Genomic DNA, 17,363 nt, shown 5'->3' on the forward strand with positions numbered 1-17,363 from the left:
TAGGGGGAGGTAGTGGTATCAATGGAAAAGAGAAGCTGAGGAGGGGGGGGGGGCTTAAGGATGGGAAATAACTGGTTGTCATGGTGATGCACAGAATCAAAATTATGGTTGAATTTGGCAACGGCAGCGATGTAAAAAGGGTAGAGGGCATTCGAATAAATCCTGCTTAGGAGAAGCAAAGGTTGAGGGAGAAATTTGGCTTTTCCGGACTGTTTACGTGGTAACGGATCAAGGGATTAGCGGACTCATCCCGGCTCGTGTTTGTCAACAACCTGAGGAGTCAGTGCAGAGAGAGGATGCCTCGACTATGGCATTCTGCCATCTGTCACCCAACTTAGAGTTGTTTTTTTTTTCAGCATTTAGATCTTCAACTCGGAGGCAATGAGACCAAAGCTGTATTGAACCCCGGGTCTGCCCGCTTGAAAAGAAAACCCAGTCGACGCCTTATCCCTCGTCAAATTGAAAAACGCTTTTAGAGATCGCAAGAGAGGCCTCACATTTAATTTTTAAAACCCAGACATGAAAGTGTTCCCAAACCACATTCAGCAGTGGAAACTCTTTAAAGCACTAGTTAGCATGTAGATTATATGCATTTCAGAGCATTGTCAAAGTATCTAAGTGTATTTACATGTTAATATGGTCAGGGACACTATCGTCCTCAAAAGGTGTTTGGGGGAGGCTAGTTAACTGTGTATTTTCTCCCCGTGCACCATGGGAATTTGATTTCTTTGTGCAATCAAGGTTCAAACACATTCCTGTAAAGCCATGGATGTTATATGCGTTAATTCCCTGCAGCCAAACAACCTATGAACCTGTTGTTACAGGCTGTTACCTTAACTCGGGGCTTAAACTAGATCCTTTGTCCCTGCACAGCAGCACCGAGCTGCGACTCTTCAAAAAGAGCGCCGCTCACGCACTGCCGTGCGGGTTCTTTCCCTTTCCATGCTCAGTTCATATCCATGAGTGTGTTTGCACTGGGATTTATGAATGTGAAGATGTTCCATTCTTGCCACTCAAGATGACTCACAAGACCAGCGTTTTGGCCACTTACCCAGTGAAAGCAGCCTGGGGGATGCCCTTTCAGCACTCAAGGACCTCTGGCTGAGTCTCCTTCACATCGGAGATCAGCCTCACTTGGGGAAAAAAGTCCCTAGTATTTACAGGGGGAGCTGTCCTGAAGGATACCGCGCTCCTTGTCCCAGGGCCTCTCTGCTTCACCTGCTGGCTTAGCGCTCATCACTTATGCACATAATCCCTGGTTAGTGCATGTGATCCACCAGCCCGGGCCCAGGCCTCTGGCCCCTGAACCTCCCCGGCTCACATGCTTGCTGGGTGGCTCCTGGGTGGCCATGGCAACTCTCATCTTCTCATGACAGTTAGGCTTCAGTCATGGCGCTAAGTCCCTCTTCAGTCTGTGTGTCTCTTTTCTGTCTGTCATCTTAAGACCTCCTCTGTTTGTGTGTTTCTCTATCTACAGCTTTCTGCCTCTTTTCTCTCGGTTTAACTGTTTCCATGCTGAGCCGAGAAAGCGGCTATAGATCGGCACATGCGGCGGCCTCGAACTGCACTGCTCTACATTTGAAGACGGGATTCTCCATCGCTGCAGACTGTGGACCCACTGAAGACCTGACCTCATTTTTATTGTCGGGCTGATCTGTAAACCGAGATTGTAAGATACACTTGCTCTTTTCAGAGTGATCACTGAAGGCTTCTGAGAGCAGATCGTCTTACCTTCGACGCAAACCCCACAGCGTCGACCATTAGTTCGTTTAAAGCGCTGAATACTGCACCGGCCCCTCTAGAGAGAGGCAACCCAGCCATGTAGCTCAGCCCCACACTAACAAGTGTCACAGTGATCCGGGCCTTCCTCCCCCTGTGTGAACGCCATGTGAGAGGCGGCTCCATCCATGCCCCCGCCACCTCCGCACAAGGCCCTCCATTGACTTCTAACCTGTTGAGGGACCACGGGAGACAAAGAGGCATAGGGCGGGGCCCATCCCTCCGACAAGCCTGTGAACAAACGTTAACATGGCTGCAACTGTCCACCCCCTGAATCACTGAATTTATTGACCAACCACAGAGCCCATTCACGCCTGGAAGGACTGATAAAGGATGGGAGACATGGATGCCGTGAAGGTCCATGGAAGGAGAACCATGCTTAGGGGACAGAAGGGAGGAGAAAGCCTTTGTGACCGTCTGGTGGGTCGGGGACCTTTTGCAAGACTTGGGCGTCTTTGTGTCAGTTGGTAAAATGAGGGCGACCGTAAGTGAGCATCAGGCCAGCCTTGTGTCCTGACTATTAATCAAGATGAGGGCCTGACGAGCAATCCAGGCCTGACGAGAAATATGCAGAAAGCACCTGAAACGAGCGGTCTCGGTGGAGAAAGTGCGGTCGTTACAGTCCGAAATTTATTCCGAGCTGGTCCGGACTCTCTATTCCTGGATAAAGAACCACTAAATAAAGCCCGTGTGCTCGGGGTCAGTTCTTGAAAGTACACAAGAGAAACAAAAAAAACAAAAAAATCCTTAAAAGAAACAAGAGACGGAGTCCAAAATGTCTGAAAACGCACACGTCTGATTGCAAGCTTGAGAAAATCTTTTGGCGTAAGTAGCTAGCTGTGAGGAAGAAAGGCTGTGTGTTTTAGCTTCTTTATGTCTTTCCGCCATTCTCCATCTGTTGCTCTCGCTGTACAAAAGGATACAGCAGAGTGTACACAAAAACCCATATTGCTTTGTGAAGAGGCAACACTATCCACAAATTACATGGCAAACAGATCGAGAGTCCGACATCTCAGCTCTGCAAACATCGCTGTTTACCGAAAAGATGATCCGTGGAAGTCAGGGGAGACACACATGAATTCATGATGCCACTTCATCCTCATCATGAATATTCCAGAAAAGGCTCTTCCCTGATCTGTGGGAGATTCCTTTCTTTCTGGTACAAGCGAGGAGCCCCCTCTCTTATTCACCATCCCCTCTAAATCCATCTATTCAGTGCCTATAGGCCCTGATCTCCACATGAAATGATACCCCTCTTTCTCCTCCACTCTCGCCCCTTTAAGCACCCATATGCCAGGCAGCGAGGAGGCTGGGAAAGCCCATAATTGATCAGTAAGTCTTAGCTGAAAAAGTGTGACCAAGGTCAGCCCCCCACGACGCATGCAAGAGTGGCTTAATATACAGATTTATTGAGAAATGTAATGGGAGTTCTGCAAACAGGCTGAAACACTTTTGCACAACTGTAGGACTGTAAGTACACTTAAAAATCAACATCTCCCTTTTATTGTCAGTGATGATTTCACACCACAAATTTCCTTTTTCTGCTAATTTGACAGTGAGAACTATAAAACTTACATCAAAATCAGCTGCTATTAATTAAAGGTGTATAAAGAGGTCACCATTTGCCTTGAACACCTTAATTGTGTTAAATAGTATAATCCATTTCCCTTCCAAAGAGAACAGCCAAAAAAAGGTGTTTGGAGAAAAAGAATGATTTTTAAAAAAAAGGCATCCTGGGGACACTTTCCCACAGGACTCCTCGTTAAGGTTTTAAAAACATTAACCAAGGTTTTCAGCTTCTGCCTTTCTAGGAAGAATCTCAGCATTAAGGCGGACAAAAATAAGGCAACTGATTATTTTCTTGGAAAAGAAAAACACCGTCGGCTGCCATCGTGGAAACCCTCAAAAGAGGCAGTTCTGTCCTGAGTGTGTGTTTTTGGACTTTAGACGCCCAGGCGGTTGTATGCTTGTATTCACGAGGAAAACGCCTGGAGTCGGAATAAGAGCCGCGAACCAGTTGCACTGGCAGCATTCTGGTGAACTAACGCAGTTAGTATGAATGCAGTAAGAGCCCCAGATGTCAGTTTAATGATTAATTTCAATTCAATCATTAGTGCTATGTTCAAAAGTACTGGGATTAGCATGCTGATCACATTGGCCTGGTTTGTTGTTGATTGTAATTCCACGTGCTGCCTTCAGAGGCAATATCGAGTCACTTTAGGTTAGTGTCCGAAGACTTTTGAATTAGTTGCATAAAGATGCAGCGCGCCCACGTAAAACAGCACTTAAAGAGAATGAGCCCCACTTTCCTCTAAAGGCACAAAAAGGTAGCATGAAAATACCATTTGTAATATCTGTTATAATCTCTCACTCATTCATATGAGGATGCTGATGTTTCCTGATTTTGATTGCTGGAATTGAGCTAAATATGCTGGAATGTAAACTGTGAAACGGCAAAGACGAATTGAGTTTGAGAAGCATTGCATCACGGAACCTGCAACCGCATCTTCTTGTTGCTCAGGAACCTTCGAGCCGACTGTTTAGGATCCAAACGCTGCGTCTGTTCTGATGAAGCCAATCACATGGTGGCTTTACGGCGGTCTGTCGTGGGCTCAGGGTAAATCGACAGGCTGGTCTTCAGCTCTCTGCATTACCGTGCTTGTCGGCCCTGTTGGAGGTGAGGGAGGGGTCGGTGGCGTAGGTGACGGAGGAGGGGCTGGGTGGCCAATCAGCATCATCCAGCATCTTAAGTGCAAGGCTCCGGTAGCGCGCCCTCGGGGGCTTGCCCCTTCGGCAGAAAATGAAGGAGAGTAGTGAAGATGCCCAGCGGTTATTGGCTTCCTGGGAAGGGATGACACAAAACTGTTTAAGGTACTTAAGTAGCGGTCGAACGGTGAGGATGGAGCCTTTAGATTTGGATCAACTAATGATCTTCTCATCAAGAAGACTCAATCATAGAAAAGCTTCAAGTAAAACCTTGAGGAGAGTCCTGATCAATCAGGAGCATAAAAAGAAGTCATAACAACAAAGCTCAATCAATTTGCTGTAGCAGAAGCTTTAAAGACAAAAAAAGAGACAGTTTCCAAACCTGCGGTGGATCAGAAGGTCGGGGCTCGGGGGGGTGCTTTACCCCTTTATTGCCCCTGAAAACTAGCCGCCACAAGCAGATGTCAACGATCACAATCTATGAGAGATTTCCGCTTTTTAGTGGAAAATTAAGAATCAGCCAATCACAAATGTTGTTACAACTACAAAGTTGTGCATCATGGATTTGATTGATTAGTAGGGGATCAAAGATTTCTGATAAAGAGACGAGTCGTGTGCTGGAGAGGATGGCTGGAAATCATACCTCCAACAGGAAAGAGACGGCCGCGTTCGCCGCGATAATGATGGCCAGTGTCACGCGCCAGTCGTGAGGAACACACACGATCTGAGAGGAGGCAGAGCCGCAGGAATGAACGCAACACCGCACTGACGCGCATGTGCACAAACTCAACAGTGCTTCCAAGTTTACCTCCAGGAAGTTGTCGATGGCGGGGACAGGATGCAGCATGATGGCGAAAAGAAACGCATACAGAGCGACGCAGGACAGCAGGAACGGCCCTTCGGGAAAACACGACAAAACAGAGATGGGAGGAGAGGAGGGGAAAAAAGTCACTCAAGGATCAAAGACTACAGACGGATGGAGGGAGAATCGAGGGAGGGCCTCACAGTTCTTGTAGCTGGGCTGTCTAAAGGGCTTTCCTTTGGAGAAAATGACGGCAACAGCCAGATACTGGAAGGATGAGACGTAGAAGAGACTGGTGTTCTCGTAGTTCTTGATGTTTTTGGGGCTCGTTGTGTTATCGACGTGGGAGAAATTGGAGCTGAACGCATTACAGGCACTGCAGGGCAAAGAGAGCCAAGTCAATCTATGCTATAAGCCATGGAGCCGGTGCCACATGTGCAAACGTTCCCATTGACTCAGCGTTCAGTGGTGTCACTCACTCAGACTGAGGGGTCCATATCTCATACCAGCTCTGCTGTTGCACCAAGAGGAAGGCTAGGACCTGGAAGCCCAGGCAGGCGATGATCTGGGTTAGAACCGAGCAGAGCAGAGGGCCAGAGATAAGGCTGGACGGAGGCCGGCGCCACACCAGCTCCTCCCACGCCGGGTTCAGGCTCACTGAAGACGGGAAGAAACCACGGCCGCACTTAAAATCGGACCTCTTTATCTAATCGATGTTGAATATTTCTCTCGGCATTACTCGTGAAGGCAATGATGAGAATGATGGCCATGTCAATGAAGAGGAACTGGAAGTCTCCGAGGTTGCTGAGAATCTGTTATTGGAAAAGAGATAAAAACGGTTTAACATTTAAAAAACAAACAAACACAAATAAACCCCAAAACAGCAACTTTTATCCTTTGTGAGGCACTTTGTGCTACCTAGTGTATGAAAAGTGCCATATAAATAAAGATTGAATTGAATTGAACTTTTCCCCATCGGGCAGGATAACTGAAAGTCAGCTGTAGTGTTTGTGTTAAGTGTGTGTTGCCGCGCGTGCTCACCCAGTAGAGCAGCGTGACGCTGATGTACTGGATGATGCTGTACAGAGCCATGAACTTGAACACACAGAAGGATGTAATGAGAGCAGCCCGGCCTTCCCTGTGAAATCAAAAAGGTCACACTCAATCTTCTAAGTCCAGATGAGCCTCACGGGTGAGCACTGGAGGTCGTGCCATTAAGTGAGATGAGTGTCACGATTAGGAGTCCATATTCTTAGGGGGAAGAGGCGTATTGATGATTAAAATGTCCCTAAACTCGGATAAAGAGGCTGAGAAGCTCCTGGTGGTGTGGGGTCTCTAACCAGGGCGCAATCTGTGGTGTGACCTTTCCCACCAAATAAAACTGAGTCAGACCTCCCTCCAACTGATTCGACTGCCTCGCTACCTGATGAGCGTGGGGACACAGGAGATGTTTGGCGTGGTGGAGGTGAAGGGTGACGCCACGGAGGCCTCCAGCTCTGACAGAGAGATCCCGCTGTGCGCGCGCTTCAAAGCCTGAGACGGACGACAACACAAGAGTGGGGAAAAAGCACTCGACAGGATTCAGCAAGGAGAAATGAACAGTCAGTTAGCTTCCAGATCTTTTTCATTTCACCCAGGGGAATGGGGGGGGATCTGCGCGCACTAACTGAAGGTGACCTGCACTTACTCCGCAATCGTTGGCGCCGTCGCCACACATTCCTACGATGTAGCTGCAGAGTCAGATGGACAGAGTCAGATCTGAATTTCACATGAGAGGACCTTAAGGAACAGAGGGGAAAACAAATAAATCACTCACTCGATGCCCTGCATTACTTCCACCAGCTGGGTCTTCTGGTCCGGGGTCATCCGAGCAAACACGGCCGCTCTCAGCAGAAGCTGAGGCGCCCCCGTGTGGAGAGAAAGAGTTACAGCATCAGTGAGGACGTTCACTCATGTTGGCTTCATACAAGTAAAGATAGAAAAGGATTTTTCCAGTGTATTGACTGGGGATTAGGACCAAATCTTAAAGTGTGCCTATGCGTCGGCAGTGGAGTCTGCACCTTCTGCAGGAGCTGAGGGAAGTGTTCGGTGATCACGGCAAAGGCTTTGCCACTCACAGCGAAGTGAAAACTCGGCTCCTGCTTGTCAAACAGGCCTTCATCGACGTGTACAGCAACCATCTGTAAGGTAAAGGTCAGTCAGACGTTGCCTCTTGACCTTTAGGACTATTTGAAAAGCTGTTATCCACACGCCTCAAGTCGGATAAGATTTTTAAGTTCTACCTCCTCTATGTGAGATGCGGTTACATTTCTACAACGTCTACATTGTAACACACGCGCATTTTTTTTTCTGTTGCAAAAAACTGATGGTAGCTTAATGATGTGTACATTGTAGTTTTAAGAGACTATATTTAACCTGAAGCACAAAGACAGCAAACATGTCTGAACATGCAGGGCAGCTCAGTCTGTGCACCTGAGGGTTCGAGTTAGATGTTCCTCACCTGTGCTCACAGTCAGCCTGTGACTACATGCACTTTGCATCTATCTCATCTGTCTCTATCTCACCTGATCGATGACGTCTCGGGGGTTTTCAGTGTAACGCCACGTGATGCTGGCGGGCTGGAAATCCCTGGGAGGAACCGCGTCCACAATGATGACCCTCTCGTGCGTTTGGACCATCCCGCAGTCCCGAGCCACTGAGATGGCCGTCAGCATGTTGTCACCTAAGAAAGGATTTTTTTTTTTTTTAAATCAGAAGGGGAGCAAGATTAGCACAGACAGCATGAATACACCGGTCACTGGTGCAGGGTTCTAACCCCAAAAGATCTGCAGCACGAACCTTCACCACCACAAGAAAAAAAGAAAACACTTTTTTACCCGTCACCATCAAAGTGCGGATGTTAGCTTGCCGCAGCTGGTATAAAACACCAGCAGTCTCCTCCTTTATTTTGTTCTGCATGATGATCAAACCAAGGAACTCCATGTTGGTTTCTATCACATCCCTGGAAGCACAGAGGCAGAAAACGAGCCGTGGGTCAGAGACACATGTGTGAGATTGTTACTGATGAGCCCCTGCAAAGTGGATCACAGACGGTGAGGATTTAGACGACGGGCACGGCAGCAAAACAGGGAAACCTTTTGAACACGACGACCGCGGCGTTTCAGAGTATTTATTGTAGCTCATTAGACCAGCAGGGCCTGGGCTGCAGACAGCTCATCTGAGTCTGCCGGGTGGGGAGATTTCTCCCTCTGGTTTGTTGTCGAGACTCCAGCAAACAGCTGAACAGCTGTTTACAGGCTACTTCTTTAAAGCTTTAACTGTCACGGGAGCAATATGATCAACCATCTGGAATTTATCTCCTTTATAAATGAGTGGGAATTCTGGTGGACTGTTGCTTTAAATTCTGTGCTTAGCTGCATGTGCGCATTGTTGAACGGTTACCTGCTGAGGGTCTGGATTCTGTGCCAAGAGAGTTTAGACTCCAGCTGTCGATGGGCCAGAGCAATAACCCTGAAGCCCTGTCTGGTGTAGCTCTCCAGGGTTTCAGAGAAACTCTGCGGCACTGAAGAGAAGGTCATGTGCGTATTTGTTAAAGACAGCCAATAATGACAGCAAATGCTCGAGGAGACGGGCTGAGAGTCACACCTGTGTGCTGTTTACAGAGGCTGGCGATGACCTCCGGCGCTCCCTTCAAATAAGCATCCATGTGTTTTTCCCCCAACTTCCTGACCACCACGCTCATCCTCTGCAGGGCTGAGGAGAAAGGGAATTGACGCACGATCCCGATTTCCCCGGTCTGGAAATAAAAAGGAAACGCTTTAATAATGGAACCGATTATCTTGTCATGGTTTCTTTGAGATTACTGAGCAACCACAGCTTGCTATGTTATGAGTTGCAGGTCTCAGCTAGGAGGACCTCTTCCCTTCATCTCAGCTAACACTGACTAGCATTAGCTACTAACTAGCTACTAACTGTAACTTTAAATTAGAGCACAGATTAGCAAAGTGTCGCAAAAATCTGGATAAATGAATAAAAAAGGGCAACTTACAATAAGTTCTGACAGTTCCTGTGGAGGAAAAGAGGGCTTCTTATAAAAATAAGCATATAATAAGCATTTCCAATCAAAAACCTCAGAAATGTGATTTATGAGCAAATGGCACAGAGCAATGGTACCATGTTCTGATCCAGTGAATGTTTCTGATTGGCTTCAGGGCTGGAGTTTTTTGGAGGTCGTACAACTGTGGGCATGATGGGGTTATGAAGGGAGGTCTCCTCCTCTGTGGGCTCCTCTAGGACCTAAAAACAAAACAGTAAAGATGCTTACTGATCTAAAGAAGTGCCTCTGCTTAATCTACAGGTAAAGCTCACCCAGCCTGTAGCGTTGAACATCTTGAGGTCTAAGGGGTCTCCAGACAGCTCACCCTCTATTTTGGTCAGCGAGTGACAGCTGGCCATGCAGGCCACAAATGTAGAGTTAACCAAGTTTTCCCCGGTAACATCAAACTCTGGAGGCGAGAAACTGCAATAACAAAAGGAGGGGCCAACAAAGGCGATGACGGTCGATTGGTTTATGAATCTGAGGACAGACCGACTGTCAAGACTTCTTATCAGCTGCAGGGGGGAAAAAAATAGAAACATGTCTTTATTTATTTCTTTATTACCTCCCAGACGCAGCTCTGTGGACACCCCACAGGTCCAGGCCGTCCTCAGTCAGGGTCCCAGTCTGACGGAGCAGATAAACAGTGCACGTGAAGAACGTACACACCCAGGTTTTCTTCACTTTGTGGAACACTGACTGGAGCCAAAGCTGCTCTACCTTGTCGAAACAGACCAGGTTCAGCTGACCGCACATGTTGATCCTCTGAGGACTGATGCAAAAGATGCCGACGCGCTTCAGACGCCGCTGTGCGTACACGATGCCGACCGTCATGGCCGCCGGTAAGGCCGGGGGCACGGTGATGGTGATGATGTCCAGAGATTCAATAATGATGGTTTGAGCAGGCACCTGGAGAACATGGAGGAGGAACCACAACATGACCACAGCGGGCCGGATTCGGACCTTTTCCCCCTTTCCTTCTCTCCTACCTTGCTCATGATGCTGAGGGCAATAGTGTAGATGAAGCCGATGGCTGCCACCCCCACCAGACACAACAGGAACAAATAAGCATCGCGGTAGAGCTTGAAATCTGTGGGTTTGGGGTGGAGGATGGAGCGCACCAGCTGGCCTTTCTCCGTGCTGAAGCCTGCGGGAGCACACGAGCGCTTCCGTTGAGACCAGAACTCATCAAACGCTGCTCCGCTTTTCTCCCGCTCACCTGTTCTGACCACGACGGCTTTCACCAGTTCGCCAGAGTAGAAGCGGGTCTGGATCACCAGAGTGCCGCAGAACAGGGTGTGTCGCTTGTGCTCCTCTTTGTCGTAGCTCTGCGCCCCCTCCTCGCCCGCACTGGGCAAACTGGTCTTGGTAACTGGCACGCTCTCTCCTGGAGATGGAAGCAGGACGCTTTCTGATGGCTATTACTAAAAGCTGCATAACGCGCGTTTTGGACGCTAAACCACAGGAGCAAAAGCCGTTAGCAGGCTCAGAACTATTCCTTTCTGCAGGGGGAGGTGTATGGGAACACAACCTGTCAGCATGCTCTCATTCACGATACAGGTCCCCTGGAGGAGCACGGCGTCGCAGGGCATCACCATGCCGTTGGCCGGGATGGCGATGACGTCGCCGGGCACGAGCTCTGTGGACATGGCCTGTTCCATTTCTGCGGAAACGAACGGCCAGCGCAGGAAACGCAGAGATCAGGTCTCTGCACTGATGCTGCCTGGGACTCTGTGAAGCCTACCTTGGTTTCCTCTGCACACCGAGACCCGGAGCACGCTGTGGGCCGCCACCATGTCGCGCAGCATCACATATTGCTGGAGCGAGAGCAACGGCGTTCACGTCGACAGAAATGCTACGAGAGGCAACGGGAACCCGGCGAACCCACCTTTTTGATCGTGTACAGCGAGGTAGCGATCGAGATGACGGACATGAAAACTATTGCTGAGGCGTAGTAGTAATAGTCCTCAGCACTCCACAGAATAACACTGAAGAACTGGAAGATGTAGAAAGGATTTAATACCTGATGGAGGGAAAAGGAGACACGCCGGGCTTTAGAAAGACAGCAGTAATCACCGTGAACCTAAGGTGTTGTGCAAAAACTCACTTCTTTTATCAGAAGTTTGAAAAGAGACGGCACTCTGACGGCGATCTCGTTCTCCCCGAAAAACAAAGCCCTGAGTAGTTTGAAAGGGTTTACAACTTTAATATGAGCACGCGGCAGGAAGACGATAAACCACAGGGGTACCTGTAGGCCTGCAGTGTTCTGGCCAGTCCGGAGCTGTGGTCGGAGTGGATGCTGGCACAGCTCACCTTCAAATCCTCCAAACCTCTGAGAGATGCACAAGCACTCAGTTCCACTGCAGCCACTTAAAGCAGGACAAGCAGATATGAACAAATCTACCAATTAAAGCCATCAGGAATCTTACTTGTAGAATTCAAAGTTCTGTATCTCATCGTTCCAGTAGTATTTAGTGCTGTGGTGGTTGAAGTAGAGGATCTAAGGAGGGGGGGGGGGTTAAGAAATGGATTAGGCATGTATCATTTTTAATTGCTGCTATAACCAGTTTAAGGCTGCGGTACCTGGACAGGCTGCCTCTCTCCAGATTTCCTGCCGTGCTCCTGGATGCTGCCGTCTCTGTTTGGCAGCTGAGCCACGAGCTGCGGATCCACGTTCTCGAAAGGCGTCTTCCCCGGGGCCGAGATCACGCGCAGCCTGGCCCGGAACCACTGTCGAAACTCATCCTGCGTGAAGTTTCCTGAGAGTAATTACACTGGCGCCGGCTTCAGCCTTTCTGTCGCCACTGTGTCCCTACCGTGGTTCTGAGCAGGAGTGTGTGCGCTTCCTTCAGCGAGGTGGGCGTGCAGGTGCCCTTCACGCCCCACTCGGGCAGCCAGTAGAGCAGCAGCAGCAGGAGACCCCCGGAGCAGACGGCACCTACACCCACCAGGACGATCTTCCACAGACAGAGCTGGTAACCCCACACCTCCTGCACAGGGAGACACGCGCGTTCATACGCCCGGCGGCTGCAGGTTTCCATGATTGTGTCGAACATCAAGGATCTGGAGTCACACACACCATCTCGTCCTCCAGGCCCCGGTTAATAATCTTCCCCTGCCTCATCTTCATTTTGCCAGAAGTGCAACAACTGTGGCGAGAAGGAGAAATCCACCTTTATTTGAACGCCGGTGCCGGCAGGTCGTAAGAGTGAAAATTCCAGCCTCAGTCTGGGTCGCGATTATTAAAGGATTGGGTTTTATGACCTCTGGAGCAGCAATGTACTAAACAAGATAAAAGGTAAACGAGTGAGCCATTCATGAGACACACACATGGAAAAGGATCTACTTCAATGCTGAAGATGTAATTTATCCTAAAAGAAAGATGATTGTTTTATGATTTAGCTAAGGTTAGAGCACAATTCTAATGTGCATTGTGCACAGAGCATAAACACGGCACTTGTTTTGCATTATCAATTTACTAGGTTGTTTTTTTTACAATGTTAAAGATAATTGGTGTTGTAACAGTGGAGCGCAGAAGCAGCAGCAGGGGACCTTTGCACCTTGTTTGTCACACCTACAGCAACGTCGGATTCACAATTAAATCGGCACCGTTGTTGATCTGAATACTTTTATTACGTTTTAAGTTCTGAGCACCGTCATCGCCATGATCTATGAAGGCTGAAAGACACCGTCGTGTTGTGGCAGCGCCTGTGGAACAAGTAGAATTTAAATTCCCCGAAGCCGCTTTGCTTTCAAGAAAGCCAGGATTTTGTCGTAACAGCTTTAAAGGAAAATATGTAAAAGTTCTGGTGCAAGACCAAAACTCAGAGCAGTCCATGAGTAATGGACAAGAACCCCAACACTCTTTTCCCAAACTTTCCAGGGTCAACCAAAAGAAAAACAAACGTATTAACAGCGACAAATGTTGCAGATGTGTAGAACCCGTTTCCTTTTGCAATCAACCGTGGTTATCTAAAGTTAGTTTGATCGACCTGTTTGCAGTTTTGGGACCATTTGAAGTTCGAAAACAAGAGAAGAGACAACCGTGCTTGCGAGACGAGCTCGATCTACACCGTTTCCAAGCTATTGCGACACATTCCAAACGTATGTATAGACATTCCTGGCTCGGCTCTTTTCACGGGACGGTAAAGAACACTCAGGTTCGGCTGTGATCAACGTAAACTGTGCGCAGGTTTAAGGGCGCATTCAGGCGTATGGACTCACCGAGCGTCCTCTCCCCTCAGCGCATCAGACATGGCACATCCTGGTGCATAAACCCCGGCTCTGAAACTTTGTCGGGACTTTTTCTGCCCCTCTGGTCCCAGCGACGATCTCCAGCGTGCGTCCGCAGCTCTGACGCGCCAACACAACAGAGATCCACGCTGCGCGCTGCCGGGACCGTCCCAAACCGGTCCATTCCGAAGGAAGTGGGGAAACAGGATGTGAGGTCATTGTAGGACATCACGTTTGGGCTCGATAGGCGAAAGTTAAAGCAAAATCCGCCAACTTCGGCTGCGCGTCTAAGGGGGGTTTTATCCGCAGGCGTGAGGGGCGTCGTGACTCTTTTCTAGTCGGTCCTTCCATTCAAACGCCTGGTTCTGTCTCGTTTCAGGTCAGTGCAGAACATTTGGCATCTTGGCTGAGACTTTAGAAAGTCCTGAGATGAACTTTTGGGGAAGTTCGTGCGGAGATAGAAAAACCCGCTTGTTTTAATGGGAAATGTCATAAATCTGGTGGAAATCTCGATGCCAGCTCAAATTACAGGTGTGAAAAAATTTGGTTTGTTTAAACATCTTACAGTTGCAGACTTGTGAACTTAAGCATTTATCTGGAACTTTTTCTTCCAGACCCCCAGTGTCAGCTTATAAAAAAAATTAATAAGCTGCAAAACTGGGTGTTGCTCCAGGCCACAACAGGGGACAGGTGAGAAAAGCTGCACCTCCTCCAGATGAACAGCTGGACTTTGACCCCTCCCTTTTCAACTGCGTCTGGATTGGGTTCTGAAGGCCCTCGTGGCATTTTCATGCGGAAATGTGCTCCCTTGCTCATGAGAGGAACACTGCAAAACTTAGCCTGCAGGTTTTTGTTGTTGAGCTTCACTCCCAGATGGTTCAGGCTCAGTATGTTGGACCATCGCTACACAGCTTTAGTAACTTCAGACATTTTATTTGTTCATGAATCATTATGTTTCCTTCAGGAACAACAGCGTGCTCCATCTCCTAAACCTGGTACGACACGTGACGCTTCACGTCTATAATACTAGTTTATACTCCTTTATTTGTTGTTTGCAGTTCAATGTACAAAGTTTGCATAAAAGTATAGATGTCACACACTGAGACCAGGATAAAAGTCCAGTTCCCTGCTGCAGAGCGATGGACTGTAACAGGGGGGAGAAAAAAAAGAGTAAATGTGTGTTTTTATATGCACGTGCCAAATATAAACGTCCAGTCTACCTCCGACTGCTCGCCTGGAAACCAGTGCCCCTCTCTGGTGCAGGCTGGGGGCACCGTTGGCCCCGCGGCTACAACGCAGCATCTGCTCCCTCTGAGCGACTAGTGTCGCATGCTGGTGGCGTCACATCCACCGTCAGATCTAATCGAGATAAATGCCTTAATATTGACACCAAAACACTAAAACTATACAAGTGTAAAGAAGGGAGGAAAAATGTCCTCAACTACAGGTACTGTGAGACCGGTAAACCCCAAACAGTACCTGTTGTGTTCTGATCTGCAGCAGCTGAGGGGTTCCTCTCTACCTTGGCCCTTGCATATGCCACAGACACATTGCACCCGTCTATCTGACAGTCCTCCATGGCTTTTTTGGCCTCTTTGCACACTTCGTCACTCTCAAAGTCCACAAAGCCAAACCTGACCAGAGAAAAGAAAAGTTGTACTTCAAACCCAGGAGAAACTCAACATCGTGGGAGGGAAACAAGCATCACTTTAGACTACCCACCTTTTGGAAGCGCTTGTCTTTTTATTAACAATAACTCGTGCGCTGACCGCCCCGTCGAAAGCATTTTTTAGAGTCTCCGCTGTTGTCTTTTCATCCAGACCCGTTATTATCAGCGTTTTTGTCAGTTCTAGAGGGAGGAAAAAGAAAAAACAGCCATCGTTGTTTTTAAATCACCACAGCTCAAAAGGTTCATCGCAGCGGACTCGGGCGTGCTGGTACTGGTCCAGGGTGGCAGTCGTGGTTGGGCAGTCACACCGAGGGTCGGGGGGGGGGGTGTTTACATTTGATCATTGAGGGTTAGGGATCATATAACTTAAGGTTATAGGTTGCTCCTTGTGTCTTGGGAGTACAAAAGGGCTCCTATTTGACAGGAAAGTGATCCAGGGGTTTCTTCCTGATCATCAGTCTAAGTCTTGAGCCTATTTTGGGTGGGTCCGCTACAGCAGGTGAGCGCTACAACGCACCTTCTCCTAAATCTGCCTTCTGTGTCCGGCAGAATTCAGCTCGGATCTCCCTCTTTCTGAGCTTCTTGTTTTGGGCCGACTCTAAGGCCTTTTGTGCATCGGCCACAGTTGCAAACTCGATGAAGGCGAACCTGCAGCAGGAACAGATGTTCAATTAAAAGAAGCCTTAAAGGTGTCACCACGGCGAGGTGGCCAGGAGGCCGCTCTTACCCTGTTTTTTTGCCGTTCACCTCCGGAAGGGCAATGCTAACAGCTTTCTTAAAGACTGTTTTGAGGGTTGCTTCTTTCACTCTGTAAGGTAAATTGCTCACAAATAAAGTGTTGTTTGGTGAGGCCGGAGCTATGAAAAAGAACACGAGATTAAAGATTTTAAAGGTTTAAAGTATCATTTTTTAACAACTGGTTTTAAAGAAGATAAACATACCTTTTGCCTTCTTTTCGCCTTTTGTTTCTGTGCCTTTGGACCCGTTTTCTTTTCCAACAAACTTCAAATCAAAACTTTGCCTTGGATCTTTATTTCTGGCTTTTTCCGCATTATTTTCTTGACAGTGCTCGGTTTTTTAAACTCCAAAAAAGCGGTACTGTCGAGAGCAGAAGGAAACTATTTCACTATAGAACCCTCCAAATAAAATATCATCAAATTTGTAGGGAACGCTTGAAAACTCACCCTTTTTTGGGACCATCAGTTCCACCGGGGAACCTAACATCCACAGCCTTGAAGAGTTTCAAAAGATCTTCTTTTGTTGTGTCGTACGGAATGTTCTTCAGATACAAACATTTGCTGTTCGTGATCGCTATTAACAGGGAACAGTTGTGAGTTAGCAGTCCTCACATATTTTCCGTGCATGTGTAATAAACCTAACAGTCACGTCAATACCTTTTTTCTCCTCTGCTGAAAGTGTCGCTTTTTCTGCACTTTTAATCTTTGCTTTCTCAACCTTTATGGGTTTATCAAGCATCATCTCTCCATTTAGCTTCAGTGCTTTGGTCATGTCCATCTCCGACACCAAATCTACGTGCGCGTGCTTTCTACAAAGAACATAAGCTGTTAGCTCACTGCACATTTGAGTTGCAACAACATCCACATTAAGTGAAATTTGAGTAGCTAAAACTTCAAATTGTGCCAGCTAGCCGCACCATAAGTTAAAGACACACCAAACTGAAATATTTTGCTCCAACACTGGCCTGGTGAGAGTTCCACATACTTACTTTGAGCGATCTAATCTGATGCTTTGAAACAGAAGACTTTGTGCTGTGAAGAATTGTGCTAATGCATTGAAGAGTTCTTCAGCTTTTTTGTGGTTGTTTAGGTTCCCAACAAAAACACAAAAACCTAAAACACGATGTTAGAAAGGTGGGTTAAAACGACAGAAAACGATACCAGTCCAGGCATTATGTGTCTCCGTACCATCATTAATGAGCTTGATCTTCTTTGCTGGGGAGTCCTCGGTCGTAGAAGCCGCTCGTTTCTTTTTTCCTGCAACAGATACAACTAAATAGTGTGTAGTGATTCCTGCTTCTTCTACCTCTCAATGCAACTTAAATAAAGATAAATCTATGT

General features: G+C 47.8%; 2 protein-coding genes and 1 long non-coding RNA gene across 4 annotated transcripts; 1 reads left to right on the forward strand and 2 right to left on the reverse strand.

Moving 5' to 3' along the window:
* Positions 1-3,171: 3,171 nt before the first annotated feature.
* LOC101072201 (probable cation-transporting ATPase 13A3) lies at positions 3,172-14,129 on the reverse strand. 2 transcript variants are annotated; one of them, XM_011616606.2, is made up of 33 exons: positions 13,608-14,128; positions 12,463-12,532; positions 12,200-12,373; positions 11,967-12,128; positions 11,813-11,883; positions 11,632-11,715; positions 11,491-11,560; positions 11,272-11,406; positions 11,128-11,200; positions 10,915-11,046; positions 10,603-10,770; positions 10,373-10,530; positions 10,104-10,292; positions 9,949-10,010; positions 9,656-9,806; positions 9,461-9,583; positions 9,336-9,353; positions 8,933-9,083; positions 8,729-8,849; positions 8,164-8,288; positions 7,852-8,009; positions 7,348-7,467; positions 7,104-7,183; positions 6,975-7,017; positions 6,711-6,820; positions 6,329-6,425; positions 6,027-6,099; positions 5,767-5,944; positions 5,491-5,663; positions 5,294-5,382; positions 5,129-5,209; positions 4,868-4,963; positions 3,172-4,620 (listed from the first exon to the last, which is right to left on the reverse strand). In XM_011616606.2, the coding sequence occupies exons 1-33, from the start codon at positions 13,637-13,639 to the stop codon at positions 4,417-4,419; spliced, it is 3,771 nt and encodes a 1,256-aa protein (XP_011614908.2). In that variant the 5' UTR covers positions 13,640-14,128; the 3' UTR covers positions 3,172-4,416. The 2 variants fall into 2 exon arrangements, with proteins under 2 accessions (XP_011614908.2, XP_029686459.1); XM_029830599.1 differs by lacking the exon at positions 4,868-4,963 and having other exon boundaries at positions 13,608-14,129.
* On the forward strand, positions 13,691-14,368 carry LOC115247871 (uncharacterized). Its single transcript, XR_003886934.1, has 3 exons — positions 13,691-13,830; positions 13,996-14,147; positions 14,231-14,368. It is a non-coding gene; the product is annotated as an uncharacterized lncRNA (long non-coding RNA).
* A 264-nt stretch (positions 14,369-14,632) lies between these two features.
* On the reverse strand, positions 14,633-16,800 carry LOC101071986 (nucleolin-like). The gene is made up of 9 exons (XM_029831151.1): positions 16,680-16,800; positions 16,470-16,596; positions 16,227-16,363; positions 16,013-16,142; positions 15,803-15,933; positions 15,339-15,465; positions 15,096-15,250; positions 14,837-14,975; positions 14,633-14,760 (listed from the first exon to the last, which is right to left on the reverse strand). The coding sequence occupies exons 1-8, from the start codon at positions 16,798-16,800 to the stop codon at positions 14,905-14,907; spliced, it is 999 nt and encodes a 332-aa protein (XP_029687011.1). The 3' UTR covers positions 14,633-14,760; positions 14,837-14,904.
* Between the last annotated feature and the right edge of the window lie 563 nt (positions 16,801-17,363).

This window comes from Takifugu rubripes, chromosome 22 (genome assembly GCF_901000725.2).
Source record: "Takifugu rubripes chromosome 22, fTakRub1.2, whole genome shotgun sequence".
In the NCBI taxonomy this organism is placed as follows: domain Eukaryota; kingdom Metazoa; phylum Chordata; class Actinopteri; order Tetraodontiformes; family Tetraodontidae; genus Takifugu; species Takifugu rubripes.

Bases quoted from the DNA above. Each gene is read 5' to 3' on its own strand.
- LOC101072201 (XM_011616606.2), bottom strand. From the start codon at position 13,639: ATGTCTGATGCGCTGAGGGGAGAGGACGCTCG. The intron at 8,850-8,932 runs GTGTGACTCTCA...CCTTCTCTTCAG, and splicing joins CCTCTGTAAACAGCACACAG to TGCCGCAGAGTTTCTCTGAA. The intron at 6,426-6,710 runs GTAGCGAGGCAG...TTGATTTCACAG, and splicing joins TGTGTCCCCACGCTCATCAG to GGAAGGCCGGGCTGCTCTCA.
- LOC101071986 (XM_029831151.1), bottom strand. From the start codon at position 16,800: ATGGACATGACCAAAGCACTGAAGCTAAATGGAGAGATGATGCTTGAT. The intron at 15,934-16,012 runs GTAAGAGCGGCC...TTCCTGCTGCAG, and splicing joins GTGAACGGCAAAAAAACAGG to GTTCGCCTTCATCGAGTTTG. The intron at 15,466-15,802 runs GTGCGTTGTAGC...TCCTCCCTCTAG, and splicing joins GAAGGCAGATTTAGGAGAAG to AACTGACAAAAACGCTGATA.